Raw genomic sequence first — 22,986 nt, forward strand, 5'->3', positions numbered from 1 at the left:
TTTTCAAAAGTTGTCGTACCGTCACCACTTTAAATGTGGCGTATTAGTAGGAGAAATCTCTCAGTTTTAGTGAGATGTGAATTCAATTCCACGTTATAGAAAATCCTCGTCTATGTATAGAAATAATGCTATTATAATTTTGATATTGTACTTTGAAGACTAACCTAAGAAAAAATTCAAAGGATCAAGTGAATCCATAGAAAGTTGATAAGATCATAGAGCTAACTCATCTTACAAATCACGATCACACGACTCACTCTAAAATTGGTACTAGAGTTGAGCTAATTTAGTATTCTTGCAATAGTTTACATAATTCCTTGGATAAATTAAAGGTGAAGCTTCCTCGAAATAGACAAAGTAATACCCTTCCTCTACAATTTGGAATGGTCCATACCTTAAAATACTTAAATTTCATGACTAAGACCACAACATGTAAATTAATACACGAGTTTTCCGAAATAGGTAGGTAACACTAACAACCATCACCAACAGTAATTAAATTGAAATTGACTAACTTGGACTTCATACAATTGTCACCATTCTTCATCAGCCACCATGCACTATAAGACAAAATCTATTTTAGATAAAATCTTTCAACATATTAAATTAAATTTTGAGATACGTACTTTGGCTGGTAGTCATGGGATGGATTCCGAATGTACGTACACCCGAGCTGTGCTGTCATACTGATAACAAAATTTTTTTTTTTTTTAAAAAAATAATTAGAATTAAATGAACTTAAGTGATAAGATCCAGAGATGTTCCTGTCATAATAACAGATACGTTTCTCATAATTTGAGAGATCTTGCTTTAGTTCCCGATCCATATGCTTAAAAAGCTTCACAGGCCTCTTGGCATGCACCCAGTTTCTAATATAGAGCTTCGAGTTTGAGATCTATGTAATACACGTCTCACAAAATTAATCTTGTATATATGTTAGAGTATTATTGAGCCCATTCTCGATTGATATTTGTAGCCACACAATGCCCGCAGATGTACTCGTACGAGTAAATGAGCTTGGCACAATTTCAAATTTCCAGCTAGAGGGTTGAGATTGACTCCAGACTTAGGGGGACCTTCAAATGTAGCCCAAGGACCAATACAGCGGGTGAACTATTAATACTTAAGCTCGAATCCATATAAATGAAAAACGAGTGTATTAACTCCATTCTCCCGATCCCACGCGGATTAAAAATCGTTGTACAATCCGTGGAGCGGGATCACTTTTGACTCTTTTTTAGAAACTTATATGATGGAATTTATTTATTAGTGTTTGTTCACAAAAACAGAATTTGATATGTCAATGACTTGTAGTTCATCTGACAAATTCATACCAAGACGGGGTGTCAAATTCGATACTCAAATATAATATTCCTCTCCCCAGCTTAAAAAAAAAAAAGAATATATATTGAGTTGATGGTTATCAAGGTCATGGAATAGTTCTAGAGAGAGCCCCATTGCAGGGATTGAAATGATAAATTGGACCAAATTGTTTATTTTTTTTCAGGGCAATTGGGTCAATGAAATTGGTCCAGTAGGGGTCCTAAATTACGATAATAAATGGTCCTGAAATGATAATGATGAAGACTTTGGTTGTATTGAAATTCATGTGAATCAGTTATGTGTTGGCCCATTACACCATTTCTTGCCCATAACTAACTCGGATAATCACACTTTAAGTCAAATTTGCCATTTAAAAATAGGACACTTTTTATTTAACAATCAATAAGAATTATATTAGTTTTAACAGAAGAGATAGATCGAATCATACAATCTATTAATGAAAAAAGAAAAAAAAAATCTTGATTCTAACAAGAAAACAGTAGAAAATTTGGAGTAAATGTTGTATTTATGGAGTTGAAAGAGATTGAAGGACCGACCCTTGAAATTTTTAGCTTGCACTTGAATTCTGTGAGTGCAATGAAGGCTCGTGCTTACGTAGTTCACCAAAGACCGAAGAACATGTTTTATATTTGCATATAAAAATACAAGTTTTTAATTTTGTTGTCTATACGTAAAAAGTTGGAACGGTCTAAATGAAAAGAAATCTTCATTTGGTCATATAATTTCCATTTCTTACACTTTTTTTTAAAACCTTTTTCTCACATAAGAGTAATACTCAACTTAGAACGAACATGTTTTTATTGTCTTTTTTATAATTTGGGTCAACTTTCAAAGAAATTGAATATATGAAGCCATTAGTGACTAGCAGAAGGGTATGTGTCCAGTGGTGGACAGTAGCCCAGGTAACATATGTTCATTTAAACAGCCCAGGATGATTATTATCTCCCTAGTCCAGCGGAAATTATATATTCTTCCCTGCCCAAAGACATAAAGCCTATTTCAAATTTGGGACGAGTTGGGCTGAGTTCTAACAAAACTAATGCACCGAAAATTAATTATATATTCTTCATAAGCATGAACAAAATGCTGATGATCTTAACTTTGGGACGATTTTAACAACTCCACCCTAGCTCAAAGCAAAAAAATTGAAAAACATATTCGGTTAGAATCCTTCTTCACGAATTCTTGCATGAATAGACTATATCCAAGTTCATCTATGCATTTTCTGTCATGAAGATGACCAACTCTATCACTTGGAGCTTTCAATTTTTTTTCGATAGAAATAAAAAAAAAACCCCTTTCTCGATTTATTCAAAAACCATGCAAACTGGCCAGATAAACCAAAAAATGAACGGAAAAAAACTTCCTTGCAAAATGCAAAAATCCTACAAATGAAGAGACAGATCAAGGTTCTTTTCTTTCTCCTTGTCATCATCGCCAAAGCTCTGCTTACTCTCCATCTTCTCGCATTCCTCTCCAAGTCCACTCCACAATCTCTGACTCCTCCGCCAACTCGCATAGCTCTGTTCATCATTCCCAGTCTCATAAACCTCATTCAAAAATTTCCCGCGGCAAAACACAACATTATTGAACTGGGCTCCGCCATTTGATCCACATTCCTGGCCCTGAAACTGGCGAAGACTGGCGGCATGCGCGGTGATATAACCGGAAGGGCTGAAAATTCCGATTTGATGATAGCTTGGAGGAAACATCATCGGCGGCGGCGGTGGGGACAGTGGATGAAAGGCACCGTTGAAAGTATTTTCGCATACCCTTTTGTTCTTTCTTGCTGAAGTCCTCTCTTTCTTGTGCGCATTTTGATGGCCGCCCAAAGCTTGCGAACTGTGAAACTTTCTTGAACAGTATAAACAGGGGAAGGGTTTTGTTGCCTCTTCTGCTTTATTATTTTCACCTTCCATTCCTGTATATAAGCAAATAAATATGATACAGATCAAATAACCAAATAAATGTTCTTGAAATGTAAATTTTTTTTTACTACATGTAAGCTAACAATGTAAAAAAGACGGGCCTTTGAAATGGTACTGCACAAAGCCTAGCCAGGAAGAAGTAGCAGAGCAAGTACAACTTCTACAGAGTTCAAAATTGGAATCTTTTTTCTTTTGGTATGAATATGTAGAACTATGAAAGGGTGTCATTTTCCTATACTCTTCATTTATAACTGTTGGATTATTAATTATTATCTACAAATATACAAGTTAAGTTTATGGAAAAGAGTGCATGGCCAAATGACAGGAGGAGTTGTGAGATGTATGGGCTTGTATGCAGAAAAGATAAGAGCAAAGATAAGTATTGCAAGTAATGTTCCAATCGGTTTCTTGGATACTGAGACAAAGACTGATTGGAGAGATGTTAAATTGTTTTTTAGGAGAGATGTTAAATGAGTATATTGGGAAATGGGATCATCCGTGTATCTGGTAGTGACAGTGAGGAACACTGGGGTGTTCGACTTTTGCAGGTAATTTTATGATTTATTTATGTCTTCATTCGGTCTACAAGACTAGAATTGGTTGAGTTAATGCATACCATTCAATTCGTTAAACGTGATAATAACGAAGGTCTTGTCATGTTTTCAACTTTTCATATTCAGATTAATCTCATGTCTAGAATGTGTTTTGAGTACTCTATTTTACACAAAGTATTACATCTAAAAGTTTGCCACATACTCGAGAACTCGTTGAATATTCATCATTTATTTTTTTTAAGGTCAAAGCTCAATCTTTTTTTCCTTATAATAGGAATGAAACTATAGTGGAAAGAATATGTATTCAATATTCATAATTTATCTCACGATTTAAAAGATTATTAAAACTTGATAATTTTCAGATTTTCAAAATCTAGCTCTAGCTAGAGTATATAGACACGAGCGTGTCAAAAGATGCGAATGGCTGCAAGGATGGCTTGCCCCTACCAAGCACTGTAATTCAGTGCAATAAATGGTTATGGGGGCAAACCCACTGCACATTCATTCACCCCACCTTCTACACCGCCAACCCCATGACAACTTGCTCACTTTTATTTGCTGAATCTGCACGGATGCCAGACACAACGGCAACATAAACACAGTGGTCCATTTTCCCAAAGTTGGCATCTTATTAGGTTCACAGGCGTCCCAAGATCTCCATCATAATGGAGAAATCAAGAACGGTTTGAAATCTGCATGACCAAACTCCGCACCTAGTTTTATAATTGGTTTTTGGAAAATAGAAAAATAAAATAAAATCTTTTGTTTGATATGTGCAGAGAACTATACACAGAATTTCAGATTTTATGCATAAAGCAGCAAACCTTAAGTAAGGTTGTCCAAAGAGGCGAAAAGGGTTTGTAACCATACAAAAAGAAAATTGTTTCTTTTCGATGGTAAGAAAATTGTTTCTTTTCGATGGTTTTCTTTTCGATGGTTTTGCGGTTGAAACCGAAAAGATTTGATGAGCAAAACAAGATTTTGAACACAATGAAACTATGGTCACTAAATTTATTCACACAAAAGAAGTCTGATACTCGGGAATAAAGAACCATTAGGATATAAAATGAACACTCGGAACCTTAAAAGAGTAATCTATTTTGGACTTCGTTGTTAGGAGGAAGTACCATTAACAACAATATAGCACTCTCTAGCAATAACGCTTATAATTCCATTTACCAATACAGAGCATATACATGGGGAGACGGAAAACCTTGTTGGCCCAAAATCTAGGAACAACCGAAGCATCTCCTTATTGATAAGATACTTGATGGCATGTGTTCTGGGTCGGGCTCAACTTTTTTGCGTGGAAGGTGTTTGAAGAATGCTTTCACAGCTCCAGTGACACCATCTTCGTTTTCCATGGCCTTCGCAAGCTCAACTGCTTGCTCCTTGACCTGCGCATAGTCTATCCAGTTCATATTCAAATTACAAAATATCCCATAGTTTTTGCTAACTGCTTTTTGAAACGAGGTTCTTATATAAAGTTGCTTAGAAATGGAAAATCCTTCCACTGATACGCGACTCCAATTTTCATTTAATCTGGACAAGAGAAACTGACAAGCTCTTTTCGATCTAAACATATCATATTAATATAAAATAAAAGTAAAACTCAGATAAAGTACCTTGGGATCTAGCATAAAATTGATTGCATCAACAAGCTTTTGAAGTGAAAATTCATCAACTGGAATAGGTGGAGGACCAACTTTTCTAGCATGAACTCTTTCTCCCCAAAAAGGTTGGTCCCCAAAGAAAGGAATGATTGTTGTGGGACACTGTATTGCAAAACAAACAAACAAATAAATAATGAAATAGTCAAGAACAAAGTCTGGGTGAGCAAAACAACAAGGATATAACATTTACCGCAGCTTTAAGACCAGCAGCCGTTGTTCCTGCACCTCCATGGTGCACCTAAAATCAGTGCAAAACAACGATAATATGAGACTAAAAATAAACTAGGGTCTCATCCAATGTCATGCATGCACACAGAACTATGAGTTCTGGATGATGATGACACACTACCATTCAAAACACAAAAACATCAGCAACTGGCTCAGTTGGAAAACGCTGTATAACAATTTGCTTTTACCCTTCAGAACTATAGCACAAGACAACTAATAACACTTGGTAACTTACTAATATACTATTTCAGTTTTACTCGAGTCTGAGCCAATAAATAGAGATCAAGAACAGATGGGTAGGATAAAAGAATCCTGGTAACAAAAGACTATAACAAATGTCTAGATGCTCATAAAAAAATTCACTTACCACGGCTGCGCATTGCAAGAAAAGCCAATCATGAGGGCAATTATCAAGCAAATACACGAAGTCCTTCTCTTCAGCCACTAAGAAGAAACATAAGATTTTGAATGAGCTTGACTTATATGGAAAGCGAAGGGCAGAAATCATGTGTAAATAGTAGGATGATAAAAAAATGGAAAAGGGAACTCACAGTTACCAAGGCCACCCCAGCCTTTATTGATAATACCCCTTTGTTTAGTTATTTCTAAAGCTTCAACAATTATTTTTGTCATTTTCTCTGGTTCTTGAACAGGCTGTGCTAGGGGAAAAACAAGTCAAAGATGAAATAAGGACTCCTTTTTGGGAAAAAAGAGAGAAGCTAAGTTAGAGAAGATAGAGAGTGAAAACCCAAGGGAAAGTTACACGACAAGTATATAGTTGGTGGTGGGAGAGGGTGTTTGGGAAGGAAAAAGGAAAACAAAAACATACATAAGCTTATTAGGGAAACAGGAAAATATATTTTCCAACACAAAAAAAATGCCGCTCCCTTGGGAGGAAAGAAAAATTATGTCAAATTGCATGAACTAATAGATTCCCGTACTTGTACTTGCACGTGCAAATTAATAAACAATTTCCTCTCAAGTGTAATTTCCACCAATAATTTCATGTCCATCATCGGATTTTGTGTGTACAGAAAAACCCTATCCAATGATCAAAATTGGTGATCCATGATTTACTTAACTACATGTATGCCAATAAACTGTAGCTTGGCCACCAGTATCACAAAAGAAAAACTACCAATTACGTCAAAAAATCTTCAAAGCCAAAAAACAAAGATAATTTTTACATCACCAAGAAAAAGTTCCGAGTACTCACACAAAAAATAGTGAAAAAACTGAGTCTCAGTCTCCCTTTTTTTTTAAAAAAAAACATCTAGGAAGGGTGGGGTGGTGGTACAATCCGGATATGGAACCCAAGGGATACTCACCAGGCTGCCAAATCCAATATAAATAGGCTTTGGGCCAGATTTAAGCCAGTTTACAAGTGCCTCAGGCGGTTCAAAATTTGTCGCAAGATCAAGGAAGCAAAATCCAACCACATCAACCTTAGGACCCCAATCTGAAAGAAAAGATGCATGCCCATAAAGCTCAATAATCAATCTTGCAAGCATAAACAAGCAATGATTCTTACAACTGTAACAGATATCACGACAATGACAACCATCTAGCTTAATAATTTAAATACGACAGAGAAGATTTCACAAGGAAATAGCATTTGATTCTTCGTGTAAAGACAATTCAGAGAAATTATCACCTTTTGGTTTTGGAACAAGGTGAGGACTCCATATATAGCCATGCGGAATATCTGCCTCGGATCCTTGTGAACCGCTCAAATAAGTGACAGGGCGTAGCCTCAGCTTTTTTTTCCTAACGTCATTTATCATGTCTCTTATTCCTAGCCATATCAACGAGTCAACTATCTGATATGATAACTGTAAAGTTCATCAAGAAAAAATTATAAAAATGGTGCAAATATAACGGCAAGTACTTTTTAACGACAAATTTGCAAGCAATATAAATCAATAGTATTATTCAAACCCACTCTATATCCAGCTGGCTGCTTAACACGAGACAAAGGATGGGGGAATTCACTGGTTGGCCTGGCAGGAAAAGAAACTGTCCTTTAGAAAGACGTTAAGACATAATAAAAAGTAGAAAACCATTAACATCGCAACCAACTTTCATCTCTTAATAAACCAAAAGGCATTAAAAACCTCTCAAACAAATCTAGAAAAGAGCTTACGTCCATGGCATTGTGAAAAATATATGAAGAGGAATTTTCAGTGCCTCTGCGACATGTGTGTGCCCTGCAGAGATCTATAGGTTAGTAGATAGGCATCTTTTAAAACCAGATTTTCATAAAATCCAAATTAAATATGAGAATGCACGGGTCACACATCTAACCATATGCTGGGGGATTCGCAATCATTGCATCTGCTTTGAAAGGAATACCAGAGTCCATGTCAGGCTCTTTGCATGCTGCTAGTAGAGAATATATAATTTCCTTTATTTGATTTCTTTGTACAGGTATTTCTGAAGGCCCTGATGGCAAGAACCCTTTGTTTTTTACCATATCTATAGAAGAGAAATGTAAAGTTCTATGTTATTATTTGATTTATTTATAAATGGCAACTTCATCCATGTACTGTGCCAAGGAGAAAGGAATTCAAGTTCAGGATCAACTCAAGCAATTAGTTATAAGGAAATAATGCCTTCAAGTAGACTTCTCTGCATCATGATATCATGATGACCTTCAAGTAGACTTCTCTGCACCATGACATCATGATGACCTCAACTATAACATTTAATACCCAGACAAAAAAACAAGTCAAATGGTTTCATGGCATGTCAACATCGAGCAAAAGGTCTTCAAAATTTTAAATTCATACTATTTTATCAGGTTAAAGTTTCAAACATTTGAAGGCGACAGTTTTTCAGGAAGTACCATTGTGCAATCTAGTTGTCAGCCATAATTTTCGGTAGAGATATTAGGCAAGAGGATCATGGCTCAGCCAAACAATTGAAGTTCTCGTAACTAGATGGCAAATACATCTAAATCGACTTTGCGATGAAATAATACTGCCCCAAAAACCGTTGCTGGTAAATGCAACCTTTCATTGTTCGCACGTATATATAGGACTGAAAAAAGCAATCATACGAAAAAGGGACTAAATGGAGATGATTGAAAAGCCCTTAAATTCACCCATCATAACACTTAAGGTTTTGTAATTCTACTTCATGTATACCACTGAAGTTGATTCTATGATGTCTATGACTTCTATAATTTTTTGCAACGACAGCATACGGATTACTCATTAGTATAACTTCAGAGGTTATTTTCAAAGCTAGTAAGAAATGCTCAAAATTTCGAAGTTTCTAAAATACCCCAAACATATTATGTAAGCACTAAGCAAGAAGTTTTATCTAGAAAAGGTGAGTTACCAATGGATAAAAGTATATAAGCACCAAGATGCTCGGATCTGTGTTCATTGGATAAAATCATTAAACAAATATAGACATTCTAGCTTGCCTGCCAAACATTCATAAATAACAAGAAAAATATAAGAACTAGAAACGTACATCCAGCAAGAACTTTTGGATCCCCACCAAGTGGATAGAATTCCAGACCAGAAGTCAGTACAAACTCTTTGAAATTAGAATGAGTAGCCAATCTAACACGATGTCCATAATCCTGCACCCCATCATAATCATACACAACTTAATAAAGGATGCAAATTTTTTTAAAAAAGGTTGTCTAACCGCATTCCTGTAGCACCTAAAGAAATCTACACTGACATAGTTATATACCTGCAGTTGCTTTCCAATAGCAACAAATGGCTGTACATCTCCACGAGTTCCAACAATAAGCATCACAATTTGCATAGGAGGAATATACTGAAGGTCTGAATCATCCAGCGGCTCTTCATCAACTTCACCAAATGTTTTTCCAGAGCCAACACCAAGGGCTTGAGGTTCAACGTCTCCAGGAACTTCAAATTCTACGGTTCCATCATCTTTGACAGTAGCAATTCTGTTCAACAATTTGAGCTGCATTGCTTTAAATATTTAACAAAAGCCCCAGGCTTGTCCTCAATTTAACAATTTAAACTGAGCGTTTAACTATTTTAACCAAAATCTCAGGCACACAATCATAATTAAATCACTTCGCAAAAATACACTAAGTTCACCACAGGGTCAATTGAAGTCAGCAGCCAACCGCTTCAACACATGTATCAACCAAGCCTTTTATGCGAGGCTTCAATAGGCATAAGCAAATCATTTTGAAACCCCATTTCAAATAGATTCATCTTCCAGAATGTAAACATTTTCACCCTATAACACTTCATGAACAGTTGGCATATCACATTTCAAATTCCATAAAACTCGCCAGATAAACAGCACAATAACTTGTAAAATTAATTTCCAAACTAGAATAAAGTATCTACAAATATACAGGACGATGCAGACTCACGTAAAACTCGGAAATTAAGCACGGCAGAACACATGCTAAAGCGAGTTGCAACACTGTAAAAAGAATCCTTACCTTCTGTTGTACAGATATTCGGTCATCAAATATTTGTGCAGCCTCTTCAGCGAGTATATTATTCCGTCGCTGTTTCTCAGTGTTGGGAAGATGCTTCTCAGTTTTCGATCTTTCCAACCCCGAAGGAGCATCTAACTTATCAGAATTCAGAATTTCCGGAGGCACCGTATTCACTCGAAAAAAACTCGCCCCTCTGCTCCCTACAAGCATTAATTAAAAGCAGTTCCCATCAAGCAGCCTCACCGAACTTAACCATCCTCTCTCTCACTATCCATTCACTCAATTCTAAAATAGACAAAACCCTAATTCACCTGAAGAGTTGCTGCTGCCATTGGAAAGCGGTGGAGCTGAGGCGGCTGTATCAACTGGAGCAGAAATACTCTCCGGAGCATCTTCCTTGGAGTGAATGGAAACATCAACAGCACTAGAAGCAGTGTTAGCTCCCTCCTCGTTCGACATCCGCTCCGCCGAACTTCGACCTTTGGAGAGATCTACAGAAACCAACTACGTATAGTTTATAGATGAGCACACAGTGGTGGTGAAAGTGCGTGTAATGTGGATATGATGATGAGCCACGTTCCAAAAGAGTGGGCTAAAAGAATCTGCTCGAACCTTTCGAATCTGTCTGGAGAATTTCTTGTAGGAACAAAACGAAATGAACGTGGTCAGCTCGTAGGAATTCAATGTGCACAAGACCCCGCGGCTCCTCCTTTTATTATTTTTTATTTTATTTTAAAAATAATTCTTAAAATATATTTTAATAAAATATATAGAACTTTAATTTCCTTTTTTTTTAAAAAAAATACTATTTTAATTTATACAACTAATAAATAATCAATTAAATTATGATTATCGGTGATAAAGAAATTAAGAATAATAATACTAATAACAATATATAATATTAAATAAACTAATAATAAGAAAACATTAGAAATATTATAAATAGCAATATTAAAAGATTAATAAAAAATATTTTATTATCTTTTTTTTTTGTTATTTTGTTGTATTTCAGAAGCTTCCCTTTAAATACATTATTTATGGCAACATTCGATAATCCAAATAGCGGACATTGCAGCTTGTTTTATTGTTATATTTTTAAAAAATAAATAAATAAATTAGAGACTACAACACCCGCCAGGGAAAATGACGGACCTTGCAGTGGAATTTTTTACATATCATTGGAATGTCCAACAATGAAAAATAAAATTAGTGTATTCATTATTTATATTACCTTTTCTTTTAAGAAAAAAATTAGCCCATTTTTACCTTGGAAAAAAATTTAGTCTATTTTTGGATTTGTGAATTCACAGTTCACGTTATTTTTTAATTTTAAATGGTGCTTTTGAACATGCAATTAATTCCATTGTTACCATCATGCTAATTATACTATATTGCAAATATTTATTTACCATAAGCCGAGAGGGTTAAGTGAGATTCGATTGGGTAAAAGATGATTAATCCAAAACAAGTAGTTAAAACTCTTGAATTAAGTCAAATAAATTAACCATACGTACAAATGCGCATATTAATCCAAAATGTCTTATCTATAAATTATTGAGTATATTGTGTCATATATTTTTCTTTATTTTTAATTTTATGGCAAAATATCCCTACAAAAGTAGCTAGTGTTAGATACAACTTCTACCAAAAGAACAAGCCCATGACTGGTGGTTCTAGCAATAATATCATTATCATACTTTTAATCAAATAAGCAACCAAGTGGCCTTCATTTCTATGTTACAAATCCTAAAAGAAAATCCATTATCCATATCATGCTTTCTCTCACAAATTTCTAACGAAATCGACATCCATCAACTCTTGTTTTAAACATCTGGATAGTTTCGCGGACACTACACACCTATATAAGAATATTAGGTTACACAAAATTACCTTCTAAACATCTTTGTAGAGCAACTGAAACTTTGGTATTCCTTCTGGAGGCAGTGGACAGCTAACGATAAGCTTGCCCTTCATGGCCCCTCTAAATACTGCCTGCAGTAATCAGATAGAGCAAGCATTGACATTATACACCCAAACACCTTAGGCATCTTCTCTCAGACCGGATAAGGTAACAACAGCAACATTATAATTCCCAACAAACTACCTCACAATGATCATAAACACGAAAAATGAGATAAAAAGTGGTAGTCTATTGTTGCTGCAATGAGAAAAATACGTATTTAGCGCTTCAAAAACTCTCTTAAAATCAATAAAATTATCCAATAGAGGAATAGTGGAATACCTCGACAACATCAATGAAGTCTTGTTTTGTCCGAAATGAACCAACCCATTTAGTGTGATCAGCACTTCTGCAGAAGTCATGGAAGAAAAAATTAGGAATCCAACTTTAGGATTCAAATCATGATAAAACTACTGACTACAAGTCCGGCTTAAAGGGAAAGCATAGGACAACCTTATAACTGTACAGCTCTAAATTCATATTACTTTCAATGTAATCTTGGATATCAATATAAATCACAAAAGAAAAAAGGTAAACTAAAGAATAAGGACAAACAATTTATGGAAGTTTCTCTATGGAATTTTCAGTGGATTCAGGGTCAGCTGAAAACTAATGGTGTAAACACTGGTAAAATAATTTAATGTTGTTCAAAATGACATTTATATTTTCAGAAAAAATTACCAATTAACTCCTAATTATTTTCTGTCCCAATGGAATGAAGAATATTGTATGTCAACATTATAGTAGAAACACGTTCCTCTTGCCATTGCTGCAAGCAAAAATTTAAAAACAAAGAACTTTTTTTTTTGCCTAACCTCTGCTTTCTACCTAACTAAAACATAAAATTATTGATAATGCAATGTTCTATGATGTCAAACTAAAAATTTTGAGCCATGGTATCAGCGGCAAACCTCATACATTTGGTATTATTTACTTATATCTAAACTTTCCTTGTCGAGTACCCACATTAGGTGGTTGTTTCAAGACTTTTGGTGCCCAATACAAAATTATTGGGCTGTTACAAGGCTAATACTTCATCTCTGTACAGGGTTACACCTTGTATGCTAGTTCAGGGCATACTAATTCGTGAAATGACTTGTTAGAGTATTGTGCCAACTTCCATTCCATGATCGGAACTTTTGGGAGAATAGGGCTCAGAAAAATTGAGCATTGACTTAAAAATCCGATAAAAAAAAGTAACATATTCTGAAAGAGGAATTGAAGGCGTTCCTTTCCGTTTCTCCAAACAACAATACAAAGCAATTAAAGACAACGCACGGTGCATAAAGAAAGCATCGCATACCCTGAATCTATCTTCATGTGGTGAGCATTGAAGAAGAAAATCGTAGAAGGTATAAAAGTGACGTCGAAATACTTGACGTAAACTTGAATCTCCTCTGAATCAACATCCACCAACGCCACCGTCGCGAATCTCGACACGTCTCTAGCTGATTTATACAGCTGCAGATCAAAATGGAATACAAAGAAATCAAATACATTTTTTTAAAAAAAAAAAACTACTAATTTCTCTTGAAATTAGTAGGGCGGAGGGCATACGACATCGTCGAGCTGGAGGCAGACGGTGTCGGAGGAGCGGCCGAAGCGGAGGACGAGGACTTTGTCTATGGTGTCTCTGATCATGAAATCCACATCCCTTTTCCGGCCGAGTGTTGGTAGCAAAAATTCCATTGCTCCACTTCCAATCCGTCTGAAACAGAGAAGCCTGGAGAAATCTGAGCATTTTTTTATTGGGCTTTTGGACTATTTGGATCAGAAATATTGGGCTAGGGAGAGGATACCTGCTTATTTGGATCTAACCCGTTTTTAATTATATTAGGCGGAATGTCAAATAAGTTATTTGGACAACTGAAAAATTGCTAACATAACCTATGTATTTGGTGCCGCGGGCCAAACGATTCGACAAGTCTAGCTCATTTTAATGGCTTTATTTCGATTGGTTGGATCAAATCAAATTATGTCACGAATTTGCATATAGTCATGAATCAACTTCTCGAATATTGAAAATCATAAATGGACCACTATATGATTTGAAATTTATAATTATAACTTTTACTATAACCATACATTAATTATGATCAAGTACAAAGTTATTCTTCGACGGTGATAGATGAATAATACATTCAACCAAGTTAAAACAAAAAGAAAAAAAAATTGTTTTACCTTAGTCTTAATCTTGCCAACTCAAGATGGAGACCAATGTATTTAATTTATGATGCAGAGAATGTATGTCGGCCGTTGTTTAAAGCGTACACATTGCATGTATCCCCAAGAAGGAACGTTGACCTTTGTTCACTTTCATGGTGTCTTCTATCTTCATAGATTGTCGCTCGGCATTGCTTTCTTGCAAGCTAGCTATGTTTTTCTATGCTAGCCAGATTCTGGGCAAATGAAATATGGTGATTGGGTTCATAATCTCAAATAAATATGATGCTAAACTAAATAAAATTTCGTTAAATTTAGTTTTAACATGTATAATTCGAGTCAAATATTGGATGGATAAATGATTCTCAATATATAAATCTAGATTTAAACACTTGATGATTCAATAATGTAAAAACAATCAATGATTTGGTATAGTGTCCGGTTTCTAACGGACCGGACCATTTTGTACGTGTAGTTTCACTTTAAAAAAGTGTTCATTTGGACCACTAAAGGGGAGATAATACAGCCCATTTTTGGTCATTTCATACCACATTATATTTATTTAGACAGCATTGTGTCTCAAACCGAACTATTTCGGCTTCATACACCGTACTAATATTATGTCTTTCTAAATTAATTATATTGAAAAATATAATGTACATATTGTTCTACTTTTTGAATGGGATATTATTTTTTTGTGGTGTACATCACATCATGTAAAAATATCTTGGGATATTTAATGTTTTTAAAATAGTTCATGGGGTGCTTTAAGATTTTTTTATTTTATTAAGATTTGAACGAGTCATTCTTGGGAAATAGACAAGTTTGTGTTATTTGCTCGGATTAATGAAAGAATAACATTCCCTCAAATAGAATTTATGAATTTGATGTTGACTGCAAAACAATAACATTATTGCCTATAAAACGAATCCGTTTCACAAGACAACCATCCCTCACTCAGACATTAGTTGTCTCACATCTTCTTAAATTCAGCCCAAGATTTATAGATTTCCCCATATGAAAATATTCCAAATTTTACATAAGAAATAGCCAAAAATTCAAGAATCTTTGTTATATACAGACAGCAGAGATAGATTTCTTCTGTTCTGCCCATTTTACAAAGGAATAATTATGTCACACACACCATCTATCATTTCAATTCAATAAAATATTACCAACATAACATGCAGGTGAGCTAGCTTTGTGATTTTATTCAATATGAAATCAAAAGTGGAATAATACCATTTTTCTTGTTGTTTTTAAATGTGGCAGATTCTTCATTGGCTCCCCAACATTGCCTCAGAGTCTCCCAAAGTGCCAACTTTTAGTCCCTTTGTCAAGAAAAAAAGTCTTCAAGGTAAGAAGATAACCCTTTCGAGTTTCGATTCTACTATGTTTACATGGTGTAAATAAGTCGAGTTCAAAGAAATAATGTAGGTGGAGCTCAAGATCCATGCAGTATACATTCAAACCATGAAATTCAAAGTTTTTTTTGTCTCATTGCAGATAAAAAAATTCTTGGATCAATACTTCTGCATAAAGAGCGCATGCTTAAACAAAGGCAATTGAAGCGAGTGGAACCGATCAAGTTGTGCTGCAAGAACTTAAATGTTTCCTACTTCTTTCGGGGAAAAAACATCCAAAAGACTTGGTCTTACCATACTCTACACCTAAAAAGACTTGCAAGCTTTCGCAGAAGGCAGAATTATGTCCATTCCATGAAGATGAAATCCGAAGAAATAGCACGAGGATTAGGCGTTTCACACATGGCAGATTCTCCTACAACTTATGTAGGGAGTAAGATCTTGCCCATTACAGATATAACCCAGTCATTTGCAGCAAACTGTAAGGATCAATGCAGCAACGGATGCACGAACGAAAAGGCCAGTGGCGGAAGAACCAAGGCCATTTCAAGGATGAAGGAGTTGCTGAAACGGGCTGCTGCTGCTGCTAAGGCTGAAAAGGGAGGAAAATATATTGGTAGAAAGGTACATTCTGCTTATAACATATAAGGGACAGTTTGAATAGCGACTTCGATCAATTTTTTTTCTTTTTCTTTTTTATTTATGGCCTTCTTTGACTAAAGATTGGACGATGCTATATATTTTAACAAACGGAGGTTGTTTTCTTAAATTCAAATTTGCGTAGAATCACAGGTTGATATTTGACATTAACTGGAGGAACAATTACATGATCTTACAGGCGATGCATCTTCGGAACAAACCGGCTTTAAAGACAATGCCAGATTATGATCAACTTAGCAATCAATCCCCAAAGATAAGTTTTAGATGGGATATGGAGAGTTGCTCAACTGCTTCCTCTGCTTATTTGACGTTTTCGGAGGTAATTTCACTGACTTGTTCGATGAGAATCAATGATCAAGTATTTGCAAGTGCAGCAGCTTCTGTGAACTCTACTCCTTTACATGCTAGAGGTCGTTCTGGCAGAGGAAATTGGATCACCACTGATTCTGAATGTAAGGCTCTTTTCTATATAGTTGCACATTAATAAGATATCTGCATAGCCTGGAAAATATGATTCCTCCCGTCCTATATCTTTTCGAATCTTGATTTTCCTCAGTTACACAAAAATCCTTTCTCCGACATCAATTATTAACTTTTGGGACAATTTTTTCTGATGTTTATGTTCGATTCTGGACAGTTGTGGTACTGGAGTTGTGAAAATTGGAGTCGTGAATACTTGTCATGAGTGTTCTCTGAAGATTGAAGGAACTTTGCACCAAATCCCAGATGCTTAAGTTTTTGCCTCTATGTTGTATGGATTTTGAAACGATAAAATGTTTGATTTGAGAATGAATTCGTGATCTTGTTCTTGGGAATTAATGTAAATTTTTTTAAGTTGAATGAAGATATCTCACGTGAAAATCGATGTTGAGACCCATGATTTCTTATGGATTGGAAAATAGAATATAGTTTAGCCAAAAAAATTCTCTACTTAAAATGGAGAAGGACGACTCCAGGTTTTCCAGATTACAAAATGTTGTTTTAATGTTTCATCACAACACATTTTACACGGAGCGGAAGGCCAAACATGTTGTAAAAATTAATGTTTATAATAAATTATATTATAGATTACCAAAATTATAAAGCCATAAAAATAAAAGATTTTAATGCAGTGTAGTTAATACTTTTTCAGTCAGGAAAAAGATTCATTGAAGAGTTTGAATATTTATCCACATTTAAAATTAAGATAAAGTAAAATTTGACATTAATTTTAAAATGACATCTAGTATTTTAATCATTAATAAAATAAAATGTATCCTACGTTTTTTATAAATTCAAAGGTATTTTTACCTATATTTCTGAATTTATAAGATTTATGTTTAATAAAAGATTAATACTTGAAAAAATGTAAAAAAACTTAATTCAAAATAAAGAATCCCTATTATATATATGAGTAATAAGAGTGAAGAAAAGGCGGGTGTCATCAAAAGCCCAAACAAAGAAATGTAATCAATCCTTGTACTGTTTGGATCCGCTATAAAATATAGTGGTAGTTATTAAATCTCCAACAATCTAGGGTTTTTAGGGTTTCTGTTTTCGCCAACGTAAAGCAAATGGATAGATACCACAAGGTGGAGAAGCCGAAGCCTCAATCTCCCGTCAATGAGAATGAGATTCGAGTTACTTCTCAGGGTTTGGTTCGTAATTACATCAGCTATGCCACTTCCCTACTACAGGTATCATTTTCCCATTTTGATTTGTTCTTCTTCCGATTTTCTTTTGTGTTACTCTTGTCTTTATTTTTTTAACAAATGTTATGTGTCAAGTCTTCTAGATTTTGTTTTGTTGTGGCTTTTCCGTTCATCTTTGTGGCATTTTGTGTGCATTTTTCCTCCATTGATGAGACTTGGGATTCGAAATTTAGAGTGTTGAAACTTTGTGTAATAACTCCATGAACCGTATATTTGTTATGATTTTTCCTGGTGAGACTGGTTTTTGTTTTGATTTTGTTTTTAGTGTCTGTTTCGTTGTTTCCGTTTGTTTTATGATATATAAGTTTGACGTTTACATGTTCACATCCGGTGGCCAACCAGTTTAGCTCAGATTTTGAAGCTCATGTGTTTGCGTGTGTGTAATAACTTGTTCATACGCTGCGCTTATGATAATCTGGATACTGTTATGCCCACCTTTAATCAACAAGAGTTTATATTTCACACCATTTTTTTCATTACTCTGGAATAAATGTTAAGCTACCTGAGTGCAAATAGTTATTACTCTGTGCACAATCAAGGGTTTTTTATTCCAAGTATTGTTGACTGCAATTAATATATCAGTTGCCTAAGATTTTCTGTTTAGTAATTGCATTGTTCATACATTTCTCAGGAGAGACGAGTGAAGGAGATTGTCTTGAAAGCAATGGGTCAAGCCATAAGCAAGACAGTAGCTATTGCAGAGATCATTAAGGTGATTATGCTCATTTTTTTACAGTGCTATTGTTTCCCGTTTTCAATACCATGCCGAGGAATCAATCCTTTTCTTTCTTGTTTGAAACAGAGAAGGATTCCTCGACTCCATCAGGACACTGCCATCAGTTCATTGAGCATAACTGATACTTTTGAACCCATTGAAGAGGGCCTTGAAACGTGAGTTTGTCTTTTTTTGGCCTTCTGATTTTGCTCTAGCATTATGAATTCTTCTTACTGATGTGTGTGCTATGCTGGTATGCTCATCTGTTGGATGTCTCGTACAGTGTGGAGCAGACACGTCATGTCTCAGTGATTTCAATTATCCTTTCTTCGAAGGAGCTTAACAAGAATTCTCCTGGGTAATTTTCACGATCACATTTAGTTATTTTTGTGTAAATGCCCATTGAGGAAGAAATGCAGGCATGACTAATTTGACAACCTCTTTATCTGAGGCACATGAGGTGCTATGACTATCTTTTATTGATTTATTGACATTTGTTCTTGTCATTCTAAACTTCAAGCATTATTTTGCGTCTTCTTTTTTTTTGTCGGCTTCATTAGTGAGGTTGTTGGCAACCAAACTCTGTTATGTTCCTTTTCTCATTGTAATGTATTCTGAATTTGTTTGTTTGATCTAGGTATCAAGCTCCATTGCATGTGAATCAAACTAAACCGTATTGCATCTATCAGCCACAACCACCACCTCCAAGACAAGCACATGCAGTGTACAACACCGATAACAGAGGTAGAGAAGTGACTGGAATTCGATATTATAGCTATTTTTGACAGTAAGCATAAATTTGATGTTTATAGTTTTAGATAATTATGGACGAGGAAGAGGTCGCGGCAGAGGGAGGGGAGGAGGTTGGACAAGAGGTGGATATGGAAACTACCAAGGTATTTATATCCTTCCTCCTGATATCATCTAGTTCTAGCAACCTGGTTATTCTGGCTATTTATCTAGTGTATCTGCCCNTTTTTTTTTTTTTTTTTTTTTTTTTTTGTATATTTGGTGTCTCATGGAGTATTTCTTCTTCACAGATAATGGTGGATATCCTAACTGGGGCCGTGGCAGTGGACGTGGTGGTTGGAGTTATAATGGTATGTGTTTATCCTATCAGAATTTAGAAATATTTCTGCTATCGATTTCCTTGGAGATTCAGTGTTTTTTTCGTTTATATGGTCACATGTTTTCTCAAATATGCTTTTATTGCTAATATTAATACATTTATTGCTTGTGATTTTCATCTCAAGAATTTCCTTTTATTATTAGGTGGGGGATATTTAAGAGGGAGAGGTGGAAGTGGAGGTGGCAGAGGCTATGGCCGTGGCCGTGGAAGTGGAAGGATGGGTAACCACCCAAGAAGTGGTGGTTACCAAGTATAGTTGGGAGGGTTTTCTTCTTTGCTCATAGAAAATGGTTGGTATGGTTTGGCTTGGCTTCGTTTGTTACGGTGTTCAAAGTTGGCTTTCTATTTCATGAGATTGTGGCTTGTTACATAGGGTTGTTAGCAGCTGATATGTTTATATATATCTGTATGTGGGCAAGCTTTGTTGCAGACGTATACTCGTTTTACAGAGCCAAAAAGCAAAGGCAAGCAACCAATTTTTACTGCCCTCATTTATTTAATTGTTTCATCCTTTTATTAAACAAGACGTCAAGTATGATGTAGATTTTATTGTGATGTCTTAAGATTAATCTTGTCGGTGACCGAATTCGGATACAAATGTCCAAAAATTTCATGTAAATCTATCAGTTATGTTTGAGGACACACAAAAATGTACTGTTTCGTTGCTTTACATCTTCATTGTTGGTCATTGAAGGAATAAACTAATGTCACTTGACAAATTAATTACCTTCGCCGATTTATGAGAAAATTGGGTGAGAAGCATATTATTTACTCATAGAATTCGTTGAAGCATTTTCTAGACATGAATTAGACAAAACATTTACTAACTGCTGAAAATATAAAGTTGAGCTCTTGTTAGGAAATTATTAAGAAATTCACTATAATATTTTTGTTTTATAAATATTTTTTAACAATTCGCTTCAATTTTAGGTCTTATTTATTGTCTAAATTGAAATTCTTAGTAGTTTTTGCAATGGTTGAGACTTTCAGTCAAACAACCAAAAAACAACAATATAACGAAGAATGAATCTTAAGATTCAAAATGTTTGCAACTCCTCGAACTGTCTCTGGCAAAAATGAGTCGAGTAATTGTTTTCAAACTCTGATTGATCCTTGTAGATCTTATAATATCTTGAAGAAAGAGCTGATTAGCAGTGTATGATATTTATGAGAATTGTGCAAGCCTTATTTTTGAATTTGTTGCTTCGAATATATCTATGTGTGTAGAGTTCATGCTTGCATTCTCTATATATAGCAATGCAGTCTTTTTTTCCGTTCAACAACTCTTTGTATTGTAATCTGACATTATAGACACATCACTATTACGTGCTGTAGCTTTCATTAAATGCTCTTTACTATCTTTCCTGCTTTTGTGTTTTTAAAAAACCTATTTGTACGAAAGCTATCAGACGACGGACTGATGAAATATTTTATGTCATATGAGAGTTGAAAGGATATGTGCAATATTTATATTTTAAGTCGTCGATTAATCTGTTGATTTTCACAAATATTCTTAACTCTGTTCGGTCGAGAATTATTTTAGTATATTTCTGAGTAGTCCGGTCGATTGACATATTAGTTTAGTGTAACTGATTGAGTAGTTTTACCCGTAAAGAGACTAAATAGCTTGCGACCGTTTACCTATCTTTTGAACACTAGTAGTGTGCTGCTCGTTGTCTTTGGCAGAACGGTTGAATACCTGAATACACAAATAATGACAGCTTATTTTAATACAATAAAAGTATTGTTTTTTATCACCAAAAATAAAAGATTTAACATATCGTTATTGGTTACTTGATTTAAAAAATAAATAAAATAAGAAGACCTTTAAAAAGTTTTAACATATCGTTGAGGATATGAATGAGGTAGTTTCTCATAACTTTTAGAAAATATAATGGAAATATTTAAAAAGTTTTGCATAAATTTCATCAATATTGAAAATAAGAGTGATTTTTATTTTTCTTTAAGAAAAATGAGTACAAGTTATTATGAAAAACTGATTTAACCAACTTTTATAGATTTCAATTTTTAAAAATGGTTAAGCATTTGTCCATTTTTGGTTAAAAAAATGTTATCGTTTTTACGATTTTCAATATCTAAATTTCCATAACATATATAAGTTTACAACATATGATTGTCAATCTCGAATGTAATTTTTTCAATAAATAAATGAAGTCAAGAATTATATGATTATTTTTTGACAAAAACTTGTGTGAGACGGTCTCACGAGTCGTATTTTGTGAGACGAATCTCTTATTTGAGTCATCCATGAAAAATTATTATTTTTTACTATGAATATTGGTAGGGTTACCCTTCTCACAGATAAAGATTCGTAAGATCGTCTCACAAGAGACCTACTCCAATTTTTTTATCTGGAATATTAAGAATTCTTGTATTAAACTTATTCAAAAATATTTAGAAATCTTTGATCTTCTGTCAATATTTATCCGAAGTATTGACAAATATATTGGTATTATATACTAGACTTCTTCATAAGGACTAACAGGATATTCTCCTAAAATATTAGTTTGTGCAACTTTAAGAGCATCAAAATCAAAAAATACAATATTAAATTGCTTCAGAAATATCAACGTAAAAACTACAAAATTTGTACTATTTCAGGAGTATTTATTGATATATTACAAAATTAAATATTTACTAATAAGTTGTTTCTTTGGGATTACAGCATAATAACACATGTAAATATCAATATATTTACCCCACAAAAAAATCAATATATTTTTAATTCACATTAAATGAATATTCTTCCACAATATTGACAAATCATAAAACTTAAATATACATTCTTAAAAAATATTGATAAATATTAAGATATTACATCCATATTTTGCCTGAATATTTAAGATACACATTTGTCACGAACGTTTACAAATATAAAATCATTGGTCAATATTTTTCGGTAATATTGGCACATAATAAATAAACATTCTTTACAAGTATTGACGTATAGTAGATTTAATATCAATCGGAAATCGACATCTTTCATGAATATTGACTATCTTTAACTTAAGATCAATAATTTCGCAGAAATATTGTCGAATCTTTGATCAAATATCAATAGTTTTTAGGAATATTGACAAATTTTAAGTCTCAGATCAATATTCTTAAAAAA

General features: G+C 34.3%; 5 protein-coding genes across 7 annotated transcripts; 2 read left to right on the plus strand and 3 right to left on the minus strand.

The window, feature by feature from the left end:
- Positions 1–2,729: 2,729 nt before the first annotated feature.
- On the minus strand, positions 2,730–4,436 carry LOC140973092 (uncharacterized). Its single transcript, XM_073435658.1, has 2 exons — positions 4,376–4,436; positions 2,730–3,265 (listed from the first exon to the last, which is right to left on the minus strand). The coding sequence occupies exons 1-2, from the start codon at positions 4,434–4,436 to the stop codon at positions 2,730–2,732; spliced, it is 597 nt and encodes a 198-aa protein (XP_073291759.1).
- Positions 4,437–4,902: 466 nt separating this feature from the next.
- Positions 4,903–10,837, minus strand: LOC140990824 (sterol 3-beta-glucosyltransferase UGT80A2-like). Of its 2 annotated transcripts, none has more exons than XM_073460654.1 (14): positions 10,483–10,837; positions 10,172–10,371; positions 9,436–9,658; positions 9,208–9,319; positions 8,032–8,202; positions 7,871–7,934; positions 7,670–7,727; positions 7,382–7,559; positions 7,056–7,186; positions 6,279–6,381; positions 6,095–6,171; positions 5,690–5,737; positions 5,452–5,601; positions 4,903–5,223 (listed from the first exon to the last, which is right to left on the minus strand). In XM_073460654.1, the coding sequence occupies exons 2-14, from the start codon at positions 10,300–10,302 to the stop codon at positions 5,056–5,058; spliced, it is 1,614 nt and encodes a 537-aa protein (XP_073316755.1). In that variant the 5' UTR covers positions 10,303–10,371; positions 10,483–10,837; the 3' UTR covers positions 4,903–5,055. The 2 variants fall into 2 exon arrangements, with proteins under 2 accessions (XP_073316755.1, XP_073316749.1); XM_073460648.1 differs by having other exon boundaries at positions 9,436–9,675.
- A 1,005-nt stretch (positions 10,838–11,842) lies between these two features.
- On the minus strand, positions 11,843–13,874 carry LOC140970657 (uncharacterized). Its single transcript, XM_073432475.1, has 4 exons — positions 13,689–13,874; positions 13,435–13,592; positions 12,414–12,480; positions 11,843–12,163 (listed from the first exon to the last, which is right to left on the minus strand). The coding sequence occupies exons 1-4, from the start codon at positions 13,818–13,820 to the stop codon at positions 12,065–12,067; spliced, it is 456 nt and encodes a 151-aa protein (XP_073288576.1). The 5' UTR covers positions 13,821–13,874; the 3' UTR covers positions 11,843–12,064.
- A 1,376-nt stretch (positions 13,875–15,250) lies between these two features.
- Positions 15,251–17,142, plus strand: LOC140970663 (uncharacterized). The gene is made up of 5 exons (XM_073432489.1): positions 15,251–15,484; positions 15,567–15,651; positions 15,801–16,282; positions 16,497–16,770; positions 16,956–17,142. The coding sequence occupies exons 1-5, from the start codon at positions 15,479–15,481 to the stop codon at positions 16,973–16,975; spliced, it is 867 nt and encodes a 288-aa protein (XP_073288590.1). The 5' UTR covers positions 15,251–15,478; the 3' UTR covers positions 16,976–17,142.
- Positions 17,143–17,732: 590 nt separating this feature from the next.
- Positions 17,733–20,523, plus strand: LOC140990840 (uncharacterized). 2 transcript variants are annotated; one of them, XM_073460674.1, is made up of 8 exons: positions 17,733–17,994; positions 18,641–18,721; positions 18,812–18,900; positions 19,008–19,082; positions 19,362–19,468; positions 19,543–19,620; positions 19,765–19,824; positions 19,997–20,523. In XM_073460674.1, exons 1-8 carry the CDS (start codon positions 17,872–17,874, stop codon positions 20,107–20,109), a joined length of 726 nt encoding a protein of 241 aa, XP_073316775.1. In that variant the 5' UTR covers positions 17,733–17,871; the 3' UTR covers positions 20,110–20,523. The 2 variants fall into 2 exon arrangements, with proteins under 2 accessions (XP_073316775.1, XP_073316766.1); XM_073460665.1 differs by having other exon boundaries at positions 17,734–17,994; positions 19,537–19,620.
- Positions 20,524–22,986: the final 2,463 nt, after the last annotated feature.

Source organism: Primulina huaijiensis, chromosome 1, assembly GCF_012295235.1.
Source record: "Primulina huaijiensis isolate GDHJ02 chromosome 1, ASM1229523v2, whole genome shotgun sequence".
Taxonomy (NCBI): Eukaryota; Viridiplantae; Streptophyta; class Magnoliopsida; order Lamiales; family Gesneriaceae; genus Primulina; species Primulina huaijiensis.